Here is a 23093-nt window from a genome sequence, read left to right on the forward strand (position 1 = left end):
ATTCTTATTAAGGTTCATCATGGTCTCAAAAGTAATTCAAAATTATATTAAACACAATCACCTTAAGGAAAAACTAAATTAAGAACCCTAAAACATCTTTAAATCATGTGAGCATAACAATCATATAACCTAGAAGTTGAAGAGAAAGTGTTTCTCAACATCATAGTGGAAGTCAAATTTTGTCTAACCCGATCACTCGTGGAAGAATTGTAGTTATATCAAGTATGGAGGTGATCTGGTAAACTAGTATTGTTTTAAAATTTTCAAACATGAGTAAAAGAAACCTACGATCTTCATAATCTAATTTTGTACCTTCGAATTAAAATATTGAATAGATAAAATGAATAGTGAGTAAATAGGAAGGTAACACTTGAAGAGTATATCATGTTACCAAGTTATTGGGATACCTCTAACCTACTAAGGATTTAAAATATATTATTCCAAGTAATCCTCAGAAAAAAAAAACAAGAGCTAAATTTGAATCTGCAAGTAACCTTTGGAACCTCAAACGATAGGATTAATAATTTGCAAGAAGGTATTTGCCAAGAAAGAGTTAGTAAGGAATGTACAAAGAAAGAGAGTATCTCAACCTAATATGAGGAATAGAACCCTAATTGAGGAATGAATCTATCTCAATATGGTGCTAAGAATGAAATTAAATGGTGATAAGTATATAGCATATAGTATTGAATCGGTAAGATGAGAAGATGTAAACTTTCGAGTTGGGGTTATGTGTGTCTATTATGTTGGCAGGTTTATTCTATAAGCATGAGTAATACTAAATTCTAAACTATCAAGTGAGTGCTTGTAGACTTTGGTATTGAAATTATTGGATTAATTATAACCCTACAATTTAGAGAAAGTAAAGTTGTGATGAGGTCACCAACCTAATATGAACTAAAGTGTTTAGGTATCAGAATTAAGCTATAAGAGGATTATAAGCCATGAGGCATGATAAGAACAATGATGATGACTTATATCGACAACAAGGAGATAGTTGTCAGAGTGAATTAGTAAACATTGACATTGTATAAGTAAATATTGATGACATCCTAATAATGGTTTCTTTTACCTAAGTAGTTTCAAACCTACAACCTAAGGAAGTATTCATAAGTCATTGATGACTAGGAAAATGTGAAGTATGGATTTTTTGTAAGAATAGTAGCATTCTATGTATTCTTAGATGATAATTAGAACTTGTGTAGCATTGAAATAGAATAGATAGTGATATATATATATAGAGGATCATACCAATTTGGTGAGATTAATAGCATAGCTTCAACTAGTGTAAAGATGGTTAAATCGATTTAGGAAAGTTTATCGGTAGATGCCCTATTATGAAATTATAGTGAATGGAGGATAAGAGATTTGGTTTTGTAATTACAACTCAGAGTATAACTCTACTGACACTAAGGTCCCCACATGTTAGAGTCTTCAAAAAGAAATCAATATAACAACAAGAGGATTGATGGAGACTCATTTTAGTAACTTTGCATTTGCACTTTTGAGTGAGTTTTGATCATGGAAAACCCCTTAGTACAACAAACCCTAATTATAGGACGATGTTGATGAAGATAAGTATGTGGGATCAATTATAGGTTGAGTGACATGGACTTTAGACCACCATCTAATTTCAATTCAAGATCCTTGCAATGTATTTGGAAGATCTAAGATCTCTCATTTTCCTCAGTGACCCTGGTACGACCACATTATGTCAGTAATTTAAATTTTGTGGGTAATTGGATTTATTTCCTTATTTGTCTGATTTCAAATTTTGATACTCTTAATGTTCTTCCTTTGTGCCATTAGTGTGATGTGGGGACTGTTTAGCCAACTATTTTATTGATGATTCTATTTTGCCTCTTGGTTATGTCTTTACTTCCTGATTAAATTTTTATTATTGTGACCACTCTTTATTTCTTTTGTTTTGGACTTTTGTGTTGAATGTTTCATCCTTGATGTCAAATTTAAATTATGAAGCACTTTTTTTTAAAATTTTATTCGAAAAGTGACATATGATGAGCCTACCAAAGGGAGTCCTAACAATTAAGTGGATGTGTAACATTAGGGCATGGGGTTACTAGTGAGAGTATTCATGCCCCATGCTTTCCCAAGACTTCAAGAATAGGACTAGTGATATCTGTTGGATGTTATGAGTGATGAAATTGCACCTCAACATGAATTTGGTTAAGATTACGAGTTAATCGAATGGACTCCTAGATGAAAAGGTGTAGGTGTAGCGATGAACTATTTAGTATCCTATTAGGAAATCAGTATGTGGTGGAAACTCTAAAGGAAAAGTGATTAACCTTGAAATAAAGATCCATTTTGCATTATAAGAAACCCCTTTTAAGGGAGGCTCGAACAACAGTTACCTTGATGAGTGGGTATGTGGAAATAGAAACATCTTCTGATATTATTATTGATGGAAACTCTATAGGTATATTTATATTAGATTAGAAAGATTTTTATATGTGACCTATATGTTTTAAGAAGTGTTTAACCCTAAAAAACATAACCATGTCAAAGTTATGGAGTAAAATTTTCTTTTAGTAATGGTAATCAGGAATATATGTTATCTCCCATGAGTATGTATGTGAATTATTAATCATTCCTTTTACAAGAGTAAATTTTGGAACAAGTCTAGACAAGGTCTAGCATAATATGAACATGTTAGTTGTGCGACTTCCAGGAGGAAGTCAAAGGCTAGTGGGGGAGGATGTAAGGTTCCTCCTCGCACATACTTATTTAATACAAATTTCTCTGTTAAATCTATTGTAGGAGATTTGAACAGATATGAAGTTATGTTTTATGTTGTGAATGTCCTAATGAAATTAAGAGTAGTTGATACATCCATGTTTTAATACTCAGTGATCTGAGAACGACTACATTATCTTGATTGTGTAAACATTAAAATTTTACTAAAGATGATATGAGGTATTTTTATCTGATGATGATGACATTGATTATGGTACCATGATGATTAGGTTATATGCTTTTAGATAGTTCAGTATTTCTTAATTGGAGATGTTTATGATATTAAGGTATATGCATGCCTAACAATGATTATTCAAGTATTTTAATCTAAATTAATGAATAAGTTATGTTTTAATTGATCATGTGAATTCCAACAATTAAATGTGAGTAAAAATGACCTAAACAATTAATTATTATGAAAGATTCATGTTTGATTTATGTAACTATCCAGAATTTTTTTGAATATATGTATGTGATTTTCTTGAGCTATTGATACATGCAATGAGTGTGTAGGATATTTTAGCTAGAAAATCTAATAGAGAAATGAAACTAAACCCTATGTACCATTGTGAAAACCAGGGTTGAATCTAACAAAAGATGTAAACCTCGTTGTTCATATTTTATATGTATCATGTGTTGAATGAATGTATCATTTTGTAATCTTTAAATGTTATTATTTTGTAACAGTGATTTTATAGTGTAACTTGACACTTGTGAATTGTATATGCATTCCAACATGTTAGTTAGGGTTAACCAAGTAACCTAAAAATCTAAGTTGGACTAGGTTAGTGTCCTTTTTTTCTAACTAGTTAGTAATTGAGAGTAATCACCCTAATTAGAATTAGTGAGTAATCGCTCTCTTTTTTTAAGGGTGTTAAAACTCCTAAAAGAATTCTAGCTTTTGATAGGTCCCTAATTAATCCTAAAGGAAAAAAATCATGAAAAATAAATACCTAAGGGATATGGGTATGGGTTGGGGGCATTTTCCACCCCTAGCCCCTTTTTTTGACTTTTATGGTCACTCAAAAACCCCATTTTTTCTTTATTGCAAAAATTGAATGATTTCATCATGAGTTGGATAACTTTAACTCCACTTTGAAGTCAGCCTTATGTCTAGTTGAGTTAGAAGACTCTAGAACTTTTAGGCAAGTGGGGGAGTTATTGCTTTTTGGAGGGTGGTTGAGTTTAGGATCTTATTTAGAGGCATTTTTGAGAGGGTTTGAGTGTTCACCTAACCTCTAGTTTTAAAGTGGAATTCAAGATTGAAGGAGAAGGAGAAGGAAGGGAATGCTCATCTCAAATTTGTTCATTTTCCATAACCCAATTTTGAAGTTAGGAATACTTCACCTCATTTTGTTCATGTTGTGTTTCATGTTTCAGTTTTAATGCATATGTATATTCATGTGTGTGTTGAGTATGTTGGGAGGGATTGAAATAGGTTTTCTTAAATAGTTTTCCTTTGTATTTTGTTTTGAAATTTTGAAGGGATTGTATGGGTTGTATTGGCATTACTCACCCTCGGATAGGGCAGAAGTGGCCACGTATAGGGAAAGGTCTTTAGTTGGACTCTGGCAGTGTAGAGTCTCTTTTCAGGATGAGAAGAGGGAGAGAGGGTAGAGTGTTATGGGTCCCTACTCGTCAGCACAAACCATGTTTCGAGTTTTAAAATCTGAGGAGTGAAAGAATGAAAGTCCTTGTGATATTAGCCTTGAAAGGGCATTTGTGGAAGAACGAAAGTTCTTGAATTTATAGCCCTGATAGGGCCCTTGTTACGGTGTTGTGTCTAACATTTCCTATTGAAAAAATCCACCTTCACCTTAGTCTAGTTCAATGTCAAACTTGTTGTGCAAACTTAGATGGGAGTGATTGTTTGGATTTTGTCTTCATGTTATGATTGGTTCTCTCTTGGTCAATTTTCATTCTCTCCATGATCACCATGATATATTGCAAAATTCATAGTGGATCCCTTGTTAAAGGCTAAGAAGGAAATTCAAAATGGTTAATGGATTTTAGTTATGTTGAGAGATTTATCCTTGGGATAATATCCTATGTAAAAATGTTATATTTAAACTTATTGTTGAAGTGGCAAGGATGTTGGGTTTTCTTACTTGTTCTTTCCCGACAGAGCCTTTGAATCAAGTGGTTTAATAGAAAAAAAGAAGGATTGAGTAATATTCTTACATATGAGTTTTCTAGTATTTCAGTTTTCTTGCATACGTGTTACTTTAAAATAAAAAAAAATTATACTTCCTTGTCTTAAAACTCGAACACTTGGCCAAAAAAAAATTGCATTCAAAAAATATAAATACAGTTAGCAAAAAATTGCATTCAAAAAATATAAATGCACTTAGAAAAAAAATTGACACTCAGAAAAAAATGGCCTTGAAAAAAATAATTTCCATCTTAGAGCCAAAAAGCCCTCTAGATTTTGTATGGGCAAAATAATTTATTTCCATATTGAACAGAAAATATTTTCTATAGATTCTTCTCTTAAAATTCTTAAATTAAAAAAAAATTATTATATTTCTAAAAATATCCTAAATATCCTACAAGTCTTACCAAATAAACTTTTAGCAATAAATTTCCCCTTAGTATCCTAAGTCATAACTACCCCTCATATTTGTAAGCGCCAGTTTTGAACAAAGGGACAAAGAAATAAATGAAGTGATATAACTATGGTCTAATCAAACAAAAATTCTTATCATAATCCTCTTTCCATGCGTTTAAACTTGCCAGCCACGTGCCTTGAAAATGGCCACGTGATTTGACTAATCAAATTTAAGTGAGGTGGGGGAGACACAAATATTATATTATATGAAGTCTGACATAAAATAAACACTTACCTCATTCCTTCCTCCCTTTAAGCCTGCGATTTAGCTACCTAGGCATACTTTTTGTAGGGTTTGGGAAGATACCACGTGGGTTGGCTAGGTTGGTGATAAGGGTAGGTTAATGTTAGGATTAGTAATTGATTTATTGGATTTTAGTAATAGAATTTTTTTTATAGATTTCGTTGGTTTTTAATTTGTTAGAGAATAAATTGATATGTTCTTAGATGTTAGTAAGGATTTAGGTTAGTATATATTTTAAATAAAGACTTAAAATTTTAGATAATCATGTTATGTAATTTAGTTTAAACGTAGTAGATGTGAGTATTTTTGTTTTTAAATTGTAGTTAGTGGTGATTAATTTAGAATTTAGATTTAAATTAAATGTTATTAGTATTTAATAATTTTAGTTTTTTAGTATATTTTGTTATAGTTATAGTTAGTGTTATTTCTTAAGTAATTTAATTATTATGTTTTAAAATATGAGTATAATATAATATTAGAATTTTATTTCATTTTTTTAATTAAATGTTAGAAGGGTTAGTTGTGTTACATCAAGGTTAGATAGTTAATTTTTTTTTTGAAATAGATTTTAGTTATTTGTTATGTTGAAGTTAATTAAAGTAAAAGAAATTGGTATGTTTCTTTAATATTAGTATATTTTAATATTAGAGTTATTTCAGCTTTAGTTAATGTAGTTAGTATTATTTTTATATAATATGAATTTAGTAAATCTTTTAAAACTAAATAATGCTAAATATTAGTGGTTAGAATGTGTAAGTTTTTTTTAATTAGTTGAGTTTGGTAGTGATAAATATATTCAATGTTAAGATGGGTAAGTTTTTAATTATTATTTTTGTGTTGTATTAAACTAGTTAGTAGTTATTTTAATTAAAAGATGATAGTGGACTAGTAAGGTGTATTTTACTAGTATAGTTAGTTATTTTGTTTAAATTTAATATTTGATTAGTAAGAATTGGAATTAAATAATTACTAAAATAATTTAAATATGTTGATAATTAATATTTTTCTTAATTAATATTGTAATGGTTAAGCTAATTATAATTTAAAATTGACTCTACTTGTAATTCATATATGCTAGTAGGTTTAGTGTAATTGTTGTTTTACGTATGGGATTTTTTAAAAAGTAAATAAAAAGAATATTTATTTTTAGATTAATTCAATTTAATTAAAATATATATTATTTTTATCATGAAAGGATTTTTAATTTTGGATTAGTAATGCTTTTTTTTAAAACCAAAAAATAAAATTATTGTGTGTGTTTTTGCCCTTTTATTTTTGGGCATGACATATATTAAGTGCCGAGTAGAAACTACAATACATCTCAAATGTGGAGAAAAATTATAATTTATGCATGTTTCTAAACATCAACAATTACTGTTTAGAGTATTCCTATCTAAATTAGTCGCAAGATCCAATAATGAAATTGGTTCTAGAGTAGGTCTCTCAGCAATTGTTCTCTATTCAGGAGCATCTAGGGTCTAGTTTGCTAGTATCTCCCTTTTATTTCAGCCACATTCATGTTCTCTTTAACCATGAACATTTTTAGTGCCTCTAATTCTTTTTCATCAAGCATCTCACTATAGGTATTGAAATAATGAGAAAACTTGATATCTACATTGCCAACCAACATTTCTCATTCCCTACAAGAGAACCATAAATCTTCTTTTTGAAATTTCTAAAACAATAGACAATTGAGACAGGATAAGTAGATATGTGAGTTTTATAGTAAGGTCTGTATTAGATCCTTGAAATATCTCATCATATTTTTTCTTCCAAATGGACCATAAGATTTCATTAGAAAAGATAGACAAAATTTTATTAAGTCTAAGGTCAAAAGAATTGAAAAATCCATTCAATGCCAATGCAATGCCATAATTTTTTAGGTCTTTCATTCCTGGTCCTCCCAATGATTTATCCATATAGTAGCATTTCCAATTCAGTGCATGTCTTTTCTTATTGCTTTTTCCATCCAACCATAAAAAATCCCTTAATTTTTTAAAATCAAGTTTCTCTATTTGATATCTATTATATAACCATCTAGAAGAAAAGTATACTGAGTGTCGTGATAGAAACTTTTGAACAATCTAATTATAATAGGTATATGATAGAAAATATGATCTTTGAATGGAAACTTTTTATTTATTTGGATGATCCAAAGCTGGGCATGAATGGTGTTTTGGAGGGTTTTGTAGGTTCCTGCACTACTTATCTAGAGGTAGGAGCACTATTTAGAAGCTTGGGGGATTTAGTTGGGGGACTGAGTCTATCGATTCCTCATGAGGCTTCTAATATCCTTTCTCCATGGTTAGAGAATGTTTTAGATTCTATTCATATGTTTGAAAGTTCTCAACTTGAGAAAGGGGCACCTAGATCTCTAAAGGATTGTTGCAGTAAAGTAGAGATTCCCAAGGATGAACATGAGGTGGATGACATTACAAAAAGGTGGATAGGGTTGTTTGGGGATCTCAAATGTAAGAACCCTTCTCCTCTCTCTATGGATCCAATTAGGGTGGGTTGTCGGGATGGAAAATATAGTAAATCTTTCCCTAACCTTATCTTAGACCACTCAATATCATTGATGGTATGGACTTTGATAGGGAAATTTCTTGGTCTTCACTCAAATATTGAAGCCACTCATAGCTTTGTGAAAAGGAAATGGCATCTATAAAGACATGTGGAAATAGCTACCCAAGAAATCGATGGGGCTTTTTTTCCTTCAAGTTTGCTAATAAAATAGACTATGATTATGCCTAGTGTGGTGTCCACTATGGATGTTTGGCAAGATGGATCTTTCCTTTTTGGAATGGTCACCCAAGTGGAACTATGCTGATTCCTTCTTCTTAGTTGTCATAATTTTTGCTAGGTTTCTAGGTTGTTAGGATTAACCACAGACAAAAATAACAATTACATGCAAATATAATGAATATCGTAAAATAATAAATCACACAAAACAGAACAAAAGACAAAGATTTAACGTGGTTCACCCAATCCCTATGATACATCCACCAAACAATGAGTCCAATAATATTACTATCTAGTGATTACAACCTGATTATAATATGTAATCCCCTATAGATCAATATTACTGCAAGAAATCAATTATTACATCACACCTTATGAGAATCTTATAAAAATTCCTAACCCTAAGCCATTTTATACAAGTATTTTTTCACAACAATGGCACTTTTGTTATCTGTAAAAAAAAAATTATCCCTCTTTGGGTATCCCAATTCTTCTAAAAAAAACTTAAGCTATATCATCTCCTTGGCTGCTTCTATAACAACAACATAGGCTGCTTTTATAGTGGATAAAGCCTTCACCTTCTATAATCGAGAAACCCAACTTATTGTTTCCTTAGCAACAATAAATACATAAATTGTAGTACTCCACCTGGTATCAATATCCCCTGCTAAATTTGAGTCAACATAGTTTTATAAGTTAGTAGTAGAGCCCCCAAAATGTAAACACCTAGTGGATATTCATCTCAAATATCTAAGAATCCATATGACTATATTTCAATACTTAGTGCCATAATGACTCATATATCTACTAATGACTCCCACTGCATGTGCAATATCCAGCCTTGTACATGCCATAACATACACCAAGCTTCCTACAACTAAAGTATAAGGTACCTTGGATATCTTATCCTCCTTTTCTTATGTCTTTGGACACATCTCCTTAGTCAATTTCAACTGATTAGGTAAATTTGTGCTGACAACTTTAGCATTCTCCATAGAGAAACGTTGCAACACCTTCTTAATATAATCACCTTGAGATATTGTCAACTTTTTGTTCTTCCCATCTCTACAAATTTTCATGCCAAGGATTTTCTTTGTTGCTCCCAAATCCTTCATAGAAAATGAATGTGCTAATTGTTGTGTCAACCCCTTAATGAGATCCATGTTAGACCTAGCTACAAGCATATCATCAACATATAAACATAAAATAATATAGCTATCATCATCCAACCTCTTAATATATACACAATGATCTTAATGAAACTAGGTGCAACTATGCTCATGCATAAAAAAATGAAATTTAAGATACAATTATTGAAGTGCTTGCTTCAAGCCATATAAACTTTTCTTCATTTTGCACACTAGATTCTCCTTATCCGTGACCTCAAATCATTGTGGTTGTGTCATATATATCTCTTCATCTAAATCACCATGAAGAAAGGCTATTTTAACATCAAGATACTCCAAGTGCAAATCATCAATACACATAATAGTTAAAATAGTGCAAAAAGAAGTCATTTTAACAACATGAGAGAATATCTCGTCAAAATCAATGCTTTCTTTTCTGTGCAAATCGTTTTACAACCAACTTGCCTTTAAATATTTTCTTACATCCATGCTCTTCTTTCAACCTATAAACCCATTTATTCTATAAATCTTTTTTACCTATTGCAAACTTACATAAATCCCTATTAGGATTACCTTCAGATAGAAATAATAGTTACATGCAAATATAACTAATATCATAAAATAATAGATCTCACATAAGAGAACACAAGACACCAAGATTTAATGTGGTTCATCCAATCCCTAGGCTACGTCCACCAACAACAAGTCAAATATTATTATTATCTAGTGATTACAATCTGTAATTCTTATAGCTTAATACTGCTACAAGAACCAATTTTCGCATCATAGATTATGAAAAATCCCTAACCCTAAGCTTGTTTTATAGAAGCTTTTTGCCACTTACAAAATTAGGGCTAGAAGAATAGAAAAATAGTTTCCAATGCCTTTTACAAAATAAGGGCATTTTTGGCTTTAGGGGCATTGCCCCCCAAAACCTCCATGGAGGTGTTTCCCCTCGACCCCACCCTATACTATGATAGGGAGCACACCTGTGGTGCTGCCCTAGGATCCCATAGGGACACTATCTACCAAAAATTGCTCTATGACCTAAAGACCTTATAACTTCCTACCCTCAAATATCATATGATAAGTTTGGTCTTTGATGCTTTTTTCATTTGACATTATATGCAACCTAATTACCTATAGTTATTGCTTTTGCTTTTGGGTAGCATTGGCACATGTAAAATTTGTTATGTAAACAAGGGTTTAAATTACTCATTTAAAAGTGTTTGTACTATATATTAACAAACTAAAGGGAAGCCCCCTTTAGGATATGACATGGCGATTTTTTTAAAACATTCATTGTAAGAAAGTAAATAATAAGTTTATATTTGAACATGATATTTTATAATAATATTAGATGAAATACTAAATATATTATTAATAAATTTAGAGAAATATATTCCTATTTGAGAACACTCCATGAATGAGAAAATCTTAAAAATATCAAATATTAATAATTAATTTATTAAGAGTAGTTAAATGACAACTACTAAAAAGGTCAATATATTAAGAGGAGAAAATGTCACCCTCGAAGCCCCACAAGTTGAATATATATAATAATTTATTTAAAATTGTAAATAATTTTAAATACTAACTTTGATACATGATTTAAATTACGAAAATATATTCTTATTTTATAATAAAACATAAAGAAGAAAATTTAAAAATTATTAAATATATATTTTTATTATTAAGAATAGATAAATGATAGCTATTTAGAAATTCCTTGTTTCATATATATATTACATATCTATGTAGCAATATTACTCATTTCATATGAAAGATTTTTACTAAAATAACAGGAAACATAAATAGAATTAAATGATTGAAGCTAATATATAAAACAATATAAAAAACAATTGAAATTAATATTAATTGTTATAGAAATATTATAGATGTATACTGGGGCGCTTATGAGATTTAAGAACCGTCCAGAATAATTTGTCACGCTGACAAATAAAAGAGCTCAAACAAAAAAAATAATGAATGAAATAATGATGATAAACTTAAAGAAATTGTTAAAGAGCTTCAGGTGGTGTCGCTAAATGGCGAGATGGGTCTGCTTGGCCAATCGCACATACTGATAATAATAATTTGTTCTCTTCACTTAGCTTTTATGTCATTTGTACTTCTCCGGTGTAAAGAAAAAGTTAGAAAACTCATGAGTTAATATGCTTCTCTACTTCCTGTGGAATCTGATTGAAAGGAAGAGATTGTCTGATGTTCTCCATAATCAATATCAATTTCTTCAGAAAGGTCCACACTAGCTGCATTGTATTCCACAGCCTTTTTCAATTCCTTCACAACTCTGCTCACACTAGGCCTTGACGATGGCTTATATTCAATACATCTTATGGCCAGCTTACCTACATGTGCAATAGAATTCATGCTATAAACATCTCCCAACCTCTTGTCCACTATTTTTGCAATGTCTAAATGATCTCCTATATCGAAAAATGGTTTGACCTGTCAAAACAAAACAAGTCATTATATCAAATTATTATCTCCCACAATTAAAAACAATATTATCAAGCTATTATCTTGATTTACTTGTAGAAGTTATGCATGATTTTTTACTCATTCACTTGTAGAAATTATTTTTGATTTCTTACCCATCTAATGAGGCTTATTTCCTGATCAGGAAGACTTGTATCAATAGCTGGTCTGCCACATATAATCTCTAACAAGAGTACCCCAAAACTATACACATCACTCTTCTCTGTCAATATTTGTGTATGAAAATACCTGTGATGGATAAAAAGAAAACATCAGAACTCTAGAACTCTAGAAATGAAAATTCAAACATCAAAACTATAGATATGAATATTCCTCACTTCTAAAATAATTATATATGATTAAAAAAAAAAGTAGAGAACTACTCTGGATCTAGGTATCCAACGGTTCCTTTCACAGTAGTGGCTACATCGGAATGCTCTCCATCAATTTTTATCTTTGATAGACCAAAATCTGCGAGTTTTCCATTCATGTTGCAGTCTAGAAGAATGTTTGCAGTCTTTATATCTCTGTGAATTATTTTCGGGGTGCAATCAACGTGTAGGTACTCCAATCCTTTAAAAAAAGGATGAAATATTAGAAAAACAATGCTGATCATTGTAATAACTTTTGAACAAAAAAAATATTTACCTTGGGCTGCATCTAAAGCTATTTGAAGCCTGGATTTCCAATCTAGATTGGGATATTTCCATGAATGGGGACCTGTGTGAACAAAGTTATATTAGATTAGTCTAGTCTATATTTCGAAACTTTTTTTTTTTGATTTTATCTTAAATTTCAAGCAAATGGAATATCATTTTAGGCCGGAATTTAGTTACCATAAAGGTGGTCCATAAGAGATCCTCCAACCATATATTCGTATACAAGCATTAGCTCTTTGCATTTATTGCAGTAACCAAGTAAATGCACCAAGTTCTTGTGATTTAGTCTGGACAGAAGATCAATCTGTTCATGAAGTTTAAAATAAAAACTTCATTAATTTTCTTAGCTTTAACTATATGCACTATGAATGAGATTCGCCTATTGGAGTGCATAATGAGAACCATAACTTTCTGTTAACATTACAGTATTACCTCGTTTAGAAACTCCACAGCTCCTTGCTTGGAGTAAAGCGAAAGCACTTTTACTGCTATTTGTTTTTCGTCTGGTAACTTACCGCAAAACACAGATCCAAAACCACCACGCCCGATCTTGCAACTGAAATTTTCTGTCGCTATCATCATCTCCTCTCGAGTAAAAGCCCTTGTTTTTGATGGGTTTGGCACAGTTACAATTGAATAGTCTGCAATTCAGTTTGATCAAATCGTAAATCAATAATGATTTCCAAAACATTGTAGTTACATTAATAGGCATTTAAGGAAATGAAGAATAAACAACCCAACCTTCGCTATATGGATATACTGATTTGCTTCTTGAAGCTCTTCTTTTAAAATTTGCCTTTCTCTTAAATATTTTTTGGCACACAATTAGATTTACCAACAACAGCAAAGTGATTAATAATATTCCCCCTCCTACAAGTGCAACAACAATCCTCACTTCACTCCGCTTGGGCTTTGAAATGGTGCGGGTTGAAACCGTTGGTGTCACACCATCCTCTTTATTACTCAAATAAAGGTCGGCATTATCTTTATATCTGTATGATATCGAACAATTAAAGATACTGTCATGTCAACTCTGATAATCGGAAAAGAAAACGCAATACAAATTTCTATCATGGCTGAAACATGGACACAATACAGAAAGGAATAATCTTTGCAGAGCTTACTTAAGTTGCAATGAGCTCTTATCCAGAAGATGCTGAGGAATTTCACCGCTAAACTTATTGTTATCTATGAATCTATTGATCAGAAAATAAATCATTAGAAAAGTTTGATAGATTTGTTTGCAGGTATTTATTATAAAAGTTAACTGTAAAAGTAGTAAAACCTACAACTCTTTGAGATGCGAGAGTTGGGATAGCCAATCTGGAATTTCTCCATTCAAGTTGTTATTTTGTAGATGCCTTCAATGGCGGCCACACAATTTCACTAATTAGAAATTATTTCAACTTCAATACTGAGTTCTTGTTATTAATTTTACTAGAAAGGAGATTAACAACACTCATTTGTTTTAAGTAGAAGGATACGTACAGTCTCTCCAACTTCAATAAATTCGAGAAATTTGGGAAGCCGCCGTTCAAATTGTTGTTGGCGAGCGATCTAATAACACACGCAAGTCAGTTAAAAGTAACCATGTTTTCTACCCCTCACATGTATCTAACTTTAGCCCTCAGAAGAAGTGTGTACAACTTTTTAAAAAAATTAGAGATCCGCCGCTGTACTTTTAAATATCAGTTTATGCCTAAGATAGTAAATCGGAGAAATGTTTATCATGGAAGGTTAACTAATAGAAAACAAAAGATTCCTTCCAATCCTTTGTGTGGAGAATTTCGAATTGGGATATTTGTTCCATATATATTTAAGAAGTTATTTCTAAGTGATGAAGTTTTTAGAGCGGCAAATAGAGTTAGAAACTAAATCCCACAGTTTTCATGGGAGTGTTCATTTACTACACTGTCAATTATGTATTTTATTTATAAATTATTTGTCTGACATAGTGTATCTGCCATACTTTGTTGCTTAAAAACATAGATTTATTCTATTCCAGGTAGCGAACAAAGGCCGGGATATTCACATAAAACACCAGTGCCTTACATGTTAATGAGTTCAGTCATCTGCTCAAGACTTGTGGGTATCGGTCCAGTCAGATTTCTTCCGGATAAGTCACTGAATATACAAAAGTAACAGCAACATCTTAAGCGTATCGGTCTCAATGTTTCATCAATTGTACAAAGAAATATGAAAACAAACAAGGAATAACAAATGAAACTATTACATTGCCGAAACTCTGACGGATGTACTACAGTTACTGCACTCTATTCCCTCCCACGGAAGAGCGAAACAAGGATCTGCAACCCATTCTTTTATTTCAAAATGTTCTTTCACAGCGACCAGAGCAGCAACTGCAGATGAACCAATTAGCCAACATTGTAAAAAACACCTTTTAGCTATAGTATTAGCAGTATAACATTATTCCAAAAGCATTTAAATCAATAAAAAAAGTTCATACCATCCCTTCTAGAAGTTTGAGTTTCGGGAAGAAGTAGCCCATAGTACTCAAAAGCGTTGATCAGAGGGCGAGCGCCAAAACTAGCTGGATTGCAGAGACTTATTGTGAACAGCGGTCTTTCTACAAAAATGAAGTCAAGCTCTATGGCAGAATTATTTCTTGTGAGACTAATGTTCGTTAAATCAAAGACACTGTTTTCAAGAACCTTGAAGCTTCTTGACTCATTAAGTATTTCGACATCTGCGAAATAAAGAAGCAGTAAAGGGTTTCTTATTGAGCTGAAATTGAGAATTATGCTGTTGAAGTTGGCAGGTGCAGCAAGTGCAGTTTGCATGACAGCAGATGGAGGAAAATTTTGGGTGTTGTTAGTTGAGATTGTCTCCTTCAACGTAATATCTTCGAGTCCTTCCATAAGAAAGGGATACCATAGGCGATCAAATTGGTCTTCAGGAAACCTAATTAATTAGCAACATAAACATCGACAAGGAAAGAAAAGTGAGAGAATAATAAAGCCTAAGACAAATATTATAAGAACATCGTATGAAAAACAAATTACCTGGTTATGGATTTCCCCCCTGCATCATATCTTGCTTCCAAACGAAGCATTGTCCCCGACTTTACTTGATGATACATTCCTTGTCGAAGGGCTCTCAACTCCATGGCAGAGATAAAAGGATTATGAAACTCTGAAGTACGGATCAAACAAACATAGAGGATCTTGTCAGAAGTCATAAAGATCCTCTCGCCAGCTCTGTTTTCCAGTGGAGTCTGAAATATTATGTTTGTGAGAGACAACATATCTTTAGTCTCAATTGAGTATTTGAAGCTTGGTAATCCTGGGATTCCACTGTAATTGCCTTTATAAAACCATATTCTCAAAAGATAAGGCACTTTGGCTTTGATGGGTATGTTATAACAAGACTTCTTTAGAGGGCGTGGGAAGACTCGAACACTTTGCTGGTATTCTGGCAGACTATAATTTTCTATCAACATTTTCTCACCCAAGTCTATGTAATTGTCATCTGTCACCCATTCTATATTTCTCTCATCTGTGTGATTTCTCCTTGCACCACAATCAATGCTGAGAAATCCTGTTAATGCATGCGCTATAAAGTTCAGTATTTGTCCATTGGATGCAAGAAGGTAGAGTTATATGAAGGTCCTGTAAATAAAGAAAACATGATCCAAGTATTTTGGGTGAAAGCATACGAACCTGGTTGAGCACTAGAAAAACTTATATGCCAAAGGTTGATGAGAATCATTCCCTGTACCCAAGTAATGGAACCCATAGCGGCTGTTGTTTAAGCTATTATCAATTCTGTTTGATGTGGGCTGTGATGATATGTATTCTACACATATGCTACCTATTTTATTGACCTATATTGTTTCTTTTAGACAATTAACTCAATTGCTTATGGAGGAAACATACTGTAAGGTTTATGAATTCTAGAAGAGATTGTATATGACGATAACTCTTTTAGTCTAGATAAGAAACAAACATACAAAGTTATTATTCCAATCACAATGACGATGTCCCTCATTTCGGGTTATAAGATTCGAACGTCCCTGATTTAGGGTTCTGAGATTCGGGTTCCATCACGTGTAAACAATTAGAGAGCATAATTTTATAACTTGAAGCATTGTCTTGGTTGCTGAAAATCAAACCCGTGAAGGGCAGAAATATGTAATGAATAATACGACTCACGTTTCGTCCAATGAGATATGACAATTCATGCACCAATCTTCGTTTTACTTACACGTCAGGAGGTCCCCGCATTGCTAAAGAAATATCAGTATCCAATTGAAATAATTTGGAAAACGCGTTAGACAATTTTATCTTTGAAGATTGGTCTATGAAATCTAAAACGAATCCGCCGTAGTGGCAGGCAGAGTTATCAACTTGCTCTAATTGGGATGCAAACAAAAAGAAACGAACATTGATATCAAATTTTTAAAATAGAACGTAAGCGAGCGAAAATAATGAAATTATTGACATCACCTACTCGTTGAATTGAATTTTGGAGTCCTGTTCTTGTACTTTACTTGGTTCTTCAGGATTCCTTGTATGTTGTTTTAAGTTATGTAAAACAATACTTGCTTTTCCCTGCCATGTGGAAATTTGTTGGTGGCTACGATAAATTCACAACAGTTGTCTGATTTAGGTCGAGTGTTATTGTGTGAAGTACTTCTAGAAGAGTGGACACCATTAGTGACTAAAGCTATTAAATGCTTGAAGTTAATAAGATTCATAATATTCAAGTGCCTTACATGCCTTGCATGTTTTGTTAGCTGATTTATAAACATAATTTTATTATTATTATAATGAATGAAATATTTAGCATTGATTACATTTAGGTGATGTTCACACTAATGACTTTTCATGAAGCAACCTTAACTATGAAGTCTCCAAACCTCACTTACCTTGCAAGTCAATTTACAAAACCTTAAATAATTATCATGCCTTATGAACTAGTCATTATAGAGTCTATTTGACTCATTTTGATAGGTAGGAGATATATTACACAAGTCAGAACATGTCTCTTAGTAGAATGAATGCACCACCTAAAGCACTCATCAATGTTCATAGAGGAGAAGCATTGTGGTGTCCTAGGAATTAAACATTTCAATTGTAGTATGCATTTCAGTAAAAGGAGTTTGTTTTATTTATGTAATTTGTACTAGATATAATAACATACTATCCTTGATAATGTAATTAAAATATTATTTCCATTTAAAATTTATATATTTTATTAAAATTAAATTAATTATCATTCTATTTTAAAATTCTAAAAATTATGAAGGATTTGTGTGAAGAAGTGAAGAACATTTTGAATGACAATAATCAAGGACATAAGGACAGAAAAGATAAGAAGAGAAGACATGAGACTTTTGAGGTTAGAGATGAGGTAATGGTACACTCGAAGAAAGATATACTTCCTATTGGTAGATATAGTAAGTTGAAGATGAAGAAGTTTGGACCTTTTAAAATCTTAAAGAGATATAAAAGTAGTGATACCTTTTAAGTTAAATTTCTTGAGGATATGGATACTTCACCTATTTTCAACATTTTAGTTATCTTTAAGTACTATGAATTTGATGAAGAAATAGTTGTTAAACCCGACTATCCTAAGAAGAAGATAGAGTGAATTGATATGATTTTGGATACGAGATTAGTAAAAGAACTAGAGTAAAGGATTTAAAAGAGTACTTGGTTCAGTAGAATAATAATCCTATTGAAGATATATCTTGGATATTTCAAACTGAGTTTGATCTTGATAATAATTCAATATTTTCAAGGCTTCTCGATGTGGATGAAACCTTATTTACCCCAGGTGTCTGATGCAAGAGCATTTTTGAGCATGAATGTTGATGATTTTCCTATGGGGGAGTATCCTAGGAGTGTTGGAGACATGATTTAGTGATTATATGTTGCATCACGATAGAGTTTATCATTTTTGTCAACATATTGGTTATTCTATGTAGATTGATAGAGAAGCAAAGAGATTTTGGCTTCACATGGTTTGACTATTGAAAATAAGCTTATGCACACCTGAGATTGTATTTTAAATTATATCTAGATGCTACAACTAAGAGTGCATACAAAAATATGATGATTGGGTAGAGTTATAAAGAATTTGGTGAAGGTAGTTTTCAAACAACATTTTTGGAAAGTGGGTATTGATGTTTGGATTTTGCCTACTAAGATAGATAGAATCTAGTTGAGTGAAACAAGACAAAGGTAAAGACACATTGAAGATGGCTTGGTTAATCACCCATGATCACATGTTCATTGCATGGAAAGTTATAAATATTGTCAGTTGATGAATTATTTGTCATTGTAAAAATATGTAATATGGTAATGTAATATCTTTAGTTCATCCTATATTATAATTTTAAATTGGGAAAGTCTTAGGGCTGACATGATAATTTATTTTAGGACTTGGTATAAAGGAAACATGTTTTCCTTGGTTGTAATCATTAGTGAGATCATTTCTAGGTTATGCAAACTTGAGAGTGAGACCCATTGCAGATAATATGATATGTATTTTATTGTATGAGGTTGGTTGTAGATGTCGTTTGGATCAGAGTAGAGATTGGCACATTTCAGGCATGGTGAGCTTACAAGGAATTATATTTGGCAAGATAAGTTTTTTTTAGTTGTTGATGTACACTTTTATTATTCAGTGAGGATAGTACTAAAGTTGTTTGGACAATGGGTACATATGTCCTCTTTTCAACTCCTAACATGGTTGGAACAACTTTTAATAGGGTTGAAATCTCCTACTAGGGACTCATATGTACTGATTATATTTCATTGACTTCTAACAGGGTCCATCCTTTCACAAGGAACTTTAAAATTAGTACTTCATTTTGTGGATAACATCTACACCACAGTTATCCCCTTGATCAAGGGTCAATCCCTAGTTAATAAATTTGATGTTATTGTGTATGATTATATTTTTATGGTTTTTGCATCCATTGTTTACATGTTTCAAAATTAAAGAAGATATTAAGATTTATTATAATTGGATAACTACTTCATCCATTGGTTATCTTGGTGGAATTCACTTTGTAACAAGTGGTATTCGAGTGTTAAGTCCTTCTAGAAAACACTTAACAACTTAAGGATTTCTATGGTACATTTGAAGAAAGAAATTCCAATGTTTGATGGAGTTAACTATAAAAGTTGGAAAGAAAAGATGAAGGCACATCTTCTATGCATGGGTCAATATTATAGGTTGATTACTATGAAGGTAAATCATATGATTGATAGAAAAGAACTTGAGGGTTGTGAAGAAAAAGAGAAAGATGCATTCATGTTAAAAATGCTTTCTTAAGAAACACTATCATTATCTTAGCTCTTCCTCAAAATGAATTTCTTAGGTGAAATATTTAAGACTTGCTCATGCATTTGGAATCCTTTGAAAAATAAGTTTGAAGGTCATAAACATGGTGATAATGTTAGATTATAGAGTTGGATATGTTTATTTCAAGATTATAAAATGATGGAAGATGAATCTGTAAGAAGTTATTTTGGTACAATATCAGATATTGCTATAGGAATTATGACTTGTGGAAGAAAGAACTAAAAATATGAAGTTATGTGGAAGATATTGATGACTTTGACACCTACATACAAACCAACAACATAGATGATTGAACGAGTTATTCCTTGCCCATCTAGTTCTATAACAAAGACTTTTCTTGGGAGATTATAGTTTATTGAAATGTGGACAAGACAAAGTGGAGAGTTTCCTAGAGTTAAATTCCTTTTAGTGCACTAAGAGACAAACCTATGTTGTCAAGGAGTGTAAGTACAAGTGAATATTATTCCAATAGAAGACAAACAAAAGTGGGTGTAGAAAAGAATTGTGGAAGGACTTTCCCTAATTATGAGGAGAGAACCTGAAGGTAACAAAAATTGTATGTGTTGGATTTTTAATATATTTGGTCATTATTCCTCTAAATGTCTTATGAGAGTAAATAAGTTTTAAAATCTCGATAAATTAAGAGTACATAATGATTGCCTTTTTGCTGATGAGGATTAATTTGATTCAAGATGGAAGAATTCTTGAGTGAAAATGATGAGGAAATGGCATTTGTTGCTATTAAAGAAGAAATCCCTGAAAAAAGAAGAAGTTAAAGAAGAAAAACCATTAGTATCACAAGTTGAGAAGAAGAAATCCAGTTTGACTATAGATAGTGGTTGTTACCATCAAATGACTGGAGATATAAAAAAGTTTGTTGAATAAAATACCTATGATAAAGGGGTAGTTAGAGTTTGAAATAATGGAGTATGTCAAATAAAAGAAAAAGGACATGTTACAATTGATGGAAAGACTAACATTGATGATGTTTACTTTGTGGATGGTTTGAAACATAATATTTTGAGTGTTGGACAAGTAATTGACAAGGGATATTAGTTTTAATTTACAAAGAAGACTTGCATTATCAAGGATAAAGATGATAAGTTGATTAGTACTGATACAATGATAATAGGTAATATATTTTCATTGAACCCTACTGAGATGAAATGCTTAGCTACAAAAGTGGATGACAGTTGGTTATGACATAAGAAATTTCGCCATATCAACTTTGATAACATTGTGAACCTTTAAGTACTACATTTGTAGTTAGAGAATTGCATAAGATTGTGAAACCTCCTAACATGGTGTGTAAAGAATGTGTAATGGAAAAATAGAAGTAAATTCAATTCTAAGGAAGCAATTTACCATTTCAGCAAAATTAGAGAATGCACATTTAGATTTGAGAGGTCCTACAAAGACAAAAGCATTCCATGATGCAAGGCATATTATGACTCTTGTTGTTTATTTCACTAGAATAAAGTGGCTAGCATGTCTTAGAGCTTTTGAGCAATTCAAGGTATTTAAGACCAAAGTTGAGAATGACTAGGCAATAAGACCAAAGCAAGAGAATTGGAGGCAAAATATTTTTTCACTTAATATATTTCTAACATATAGATAATCTTATAAGAAAAATATATTTGTAAAATATATTAAATAATCTCACTTCCTATAATGGAGTATCAATGATACAAATATTTTGATATCTCATTACACAATTAAAACAAAAGCTCTATAGAGCTATATTCCCGTCTTTTGGCAATAAAGGAGAATATAATTCATTTAAATATTTGTTTGAAGAGAATTCACTTTAGAAAATCATATATATAGTAAAAATAATGGTAATAATTATATATCGAATATTGAACATTATGTCCAATAAATATTCACCATTGTCCCTATGCACATTTTAATTATTTCCTAATAGATCTATATGTATCATGAAGCTAGTTTTATATGTGTGTGTGTGTGTGTGTGTGTGTGTGTGTGTGTGTGTGTGTGTGTGTATAATATCAAAAAAAGTTCTAATATTTTTATTAAAAATTGAATGCAGACAACTACAGCTTTATAAAAATGTTAATTGTAAATTACTTTATTTAATTTATTCAAAAGTGAAGCCAACACATACATACATTCTTGAGCATACAAACATGTAATTCAACTTATAATTAATTTATGAAATGATAAAAAAATTATACTTCTATAAATTAACAAAACATTTTTGAGAGAATGTACTCACCCTTTTGTTCCCTAATTATAAGAGTTTCTTTTTGAATTGCTATACTTGAGCGATTAATGCCCTTCTTTTTCTTTTTCTTTTTCTTTCTAGACACTCTAGAGGGGAATTGAAAGGTTTCCTACTCAACTCTTACACTTAAGTTTTGAGAAAGGGTATTCGGCCTTCATTGAGTAGAATGACATTTGTGAATTTTCCTTGGACTGAACCACGGTGATATTCATCTCATAGGAATGTTCTTTAACCTAGGTATTGCTTGAAATTTGGAAGAGGAAGTTAGAGATGTCTCAACATCTTTTCTAAATCTCTTAATACATTCACTAAGATGTTTTTTCTCATCCACTTTAGTTGGTAAATTTTGAAGCAATGAACTCACATAATCAATGGAGTTTTTAAAGTCTTCATTTGAAGCATCAGATATGTTATCTGGATTAGAAACAAATATGAGTAAGTTAGAAAATAGTTAAAGGAATAAACACTCTATTTTCAACTGATGATATTGAAATTTATCTATTTTTGGGTCTTTACCAAAGATAATTCCAAGAGCATCATGATCTTTGAATTCAACAGAACTATCTATATAAATTTGAAATAAGAAAAAATGAGTTTTGAGAATCATAAAATGATCTAATGTTTAACTGTAAGGATGTTGTAGAGATTACCAGTAGTGACGTTTATATGATTAAGACTCCCTCTATCATCTTAATCACCATTTGGCAACCATTGTCTATAACTTAATAACATTAAACTAGTTACATTTGACACTAATAATAGTAATAATTAATATTTCAAGAAACCTCTATTGAAGATCAAGGACTCAAGAATTCAATAAATTATGGGATCCATCTTCAAGATCTCCTTCAATCTATTCAAGATTAAAAAAATCATC

At 31.4% G+C, this 23093-nt stretch overlaps 1 protein-coding gene across 1 annotated transcript; it reads right to left on the reverse strand.

Moving 5' to 3' along the window:
- Nucleotides 1-11331: 11331 nt before the first annotated feature.
- On the reverse strand, nucleotides 11332-16626 carry LOC149577249 (putative LRR receptor-like serine/threonine-protein kinase At5g16900). The gene is made up of 15 exons (XM_089830085.1): nucleotides 16317-16626; nucleotides 15660-16194; nucleotides 15104-15558; nucleotides 14870-14996; nucleotides 14689-14760; nucleotides 14125-14193; nucleotides 13926-13997; nucleotides 13761-13832; nucleotides 13378-13628; nucleotides 13069-13277; nucleotides 12814-12940; nucleotides 12626-12697; nucleotides 12361-12550; nucleotides 12094-12226; nucleotides 11332-11947 (listed from the first exon to the last, which is right to left on the reverse strand). Exons 1-15 carry the CDS (start codon nucleotides 16390-16392, stop codon nucleotides 11648-11650), a joined length of 2760 nt encoding a protein of 919 aa, XP_089686211.1. The 5' UTR covers nucleotides 16393-16626; the 3' UTR covers nucleotides 11332-11647.
- Nucleotides 16627-23093: the final 6467 nt, after the last annotated feature.

Source organism: Cupressus sempervirens, chromosome 1, assembly GCF_028749045.1.
Source record: "Cupressus sempervirens isolate cs-2001-9-10 chromosome 1, ASM2874904v1, whole genome shotgun sequence".
Classification (NCBI taxonomy): domain Eukaryota; kingdom Viridiplantae; phylum Streptophyta; class Pinopsida; order Cupressales; family Cupressaceae; genus Cupressus; species Cupressus sempervirens.

Excerpts from the sequence above, each read along its gene's own strand:
- LOC149577249 (XM_089830085.1), bottom strand. The coding sequence starts at position 16,392 with ATGGGTTCCATTACTTGGGTACAGGGAATGATTCTCATCAACCTTTGG. Across the intron at positions 13,998-14,124 it reads TTATTGAAGTTGGAGAGACT|GCATCTACAAAATAACAACT; the intron begins GTACGTATCCTT and ends CCGCCATTGAAG. Across the intron at positions 12,941-13,068 it reads CTGTGGAGTTTCTAAACGAG|ATTGATCTTCTGTCCAGACT; the intron begins GTAATACTGTAA and ends CTTCATGAACAG.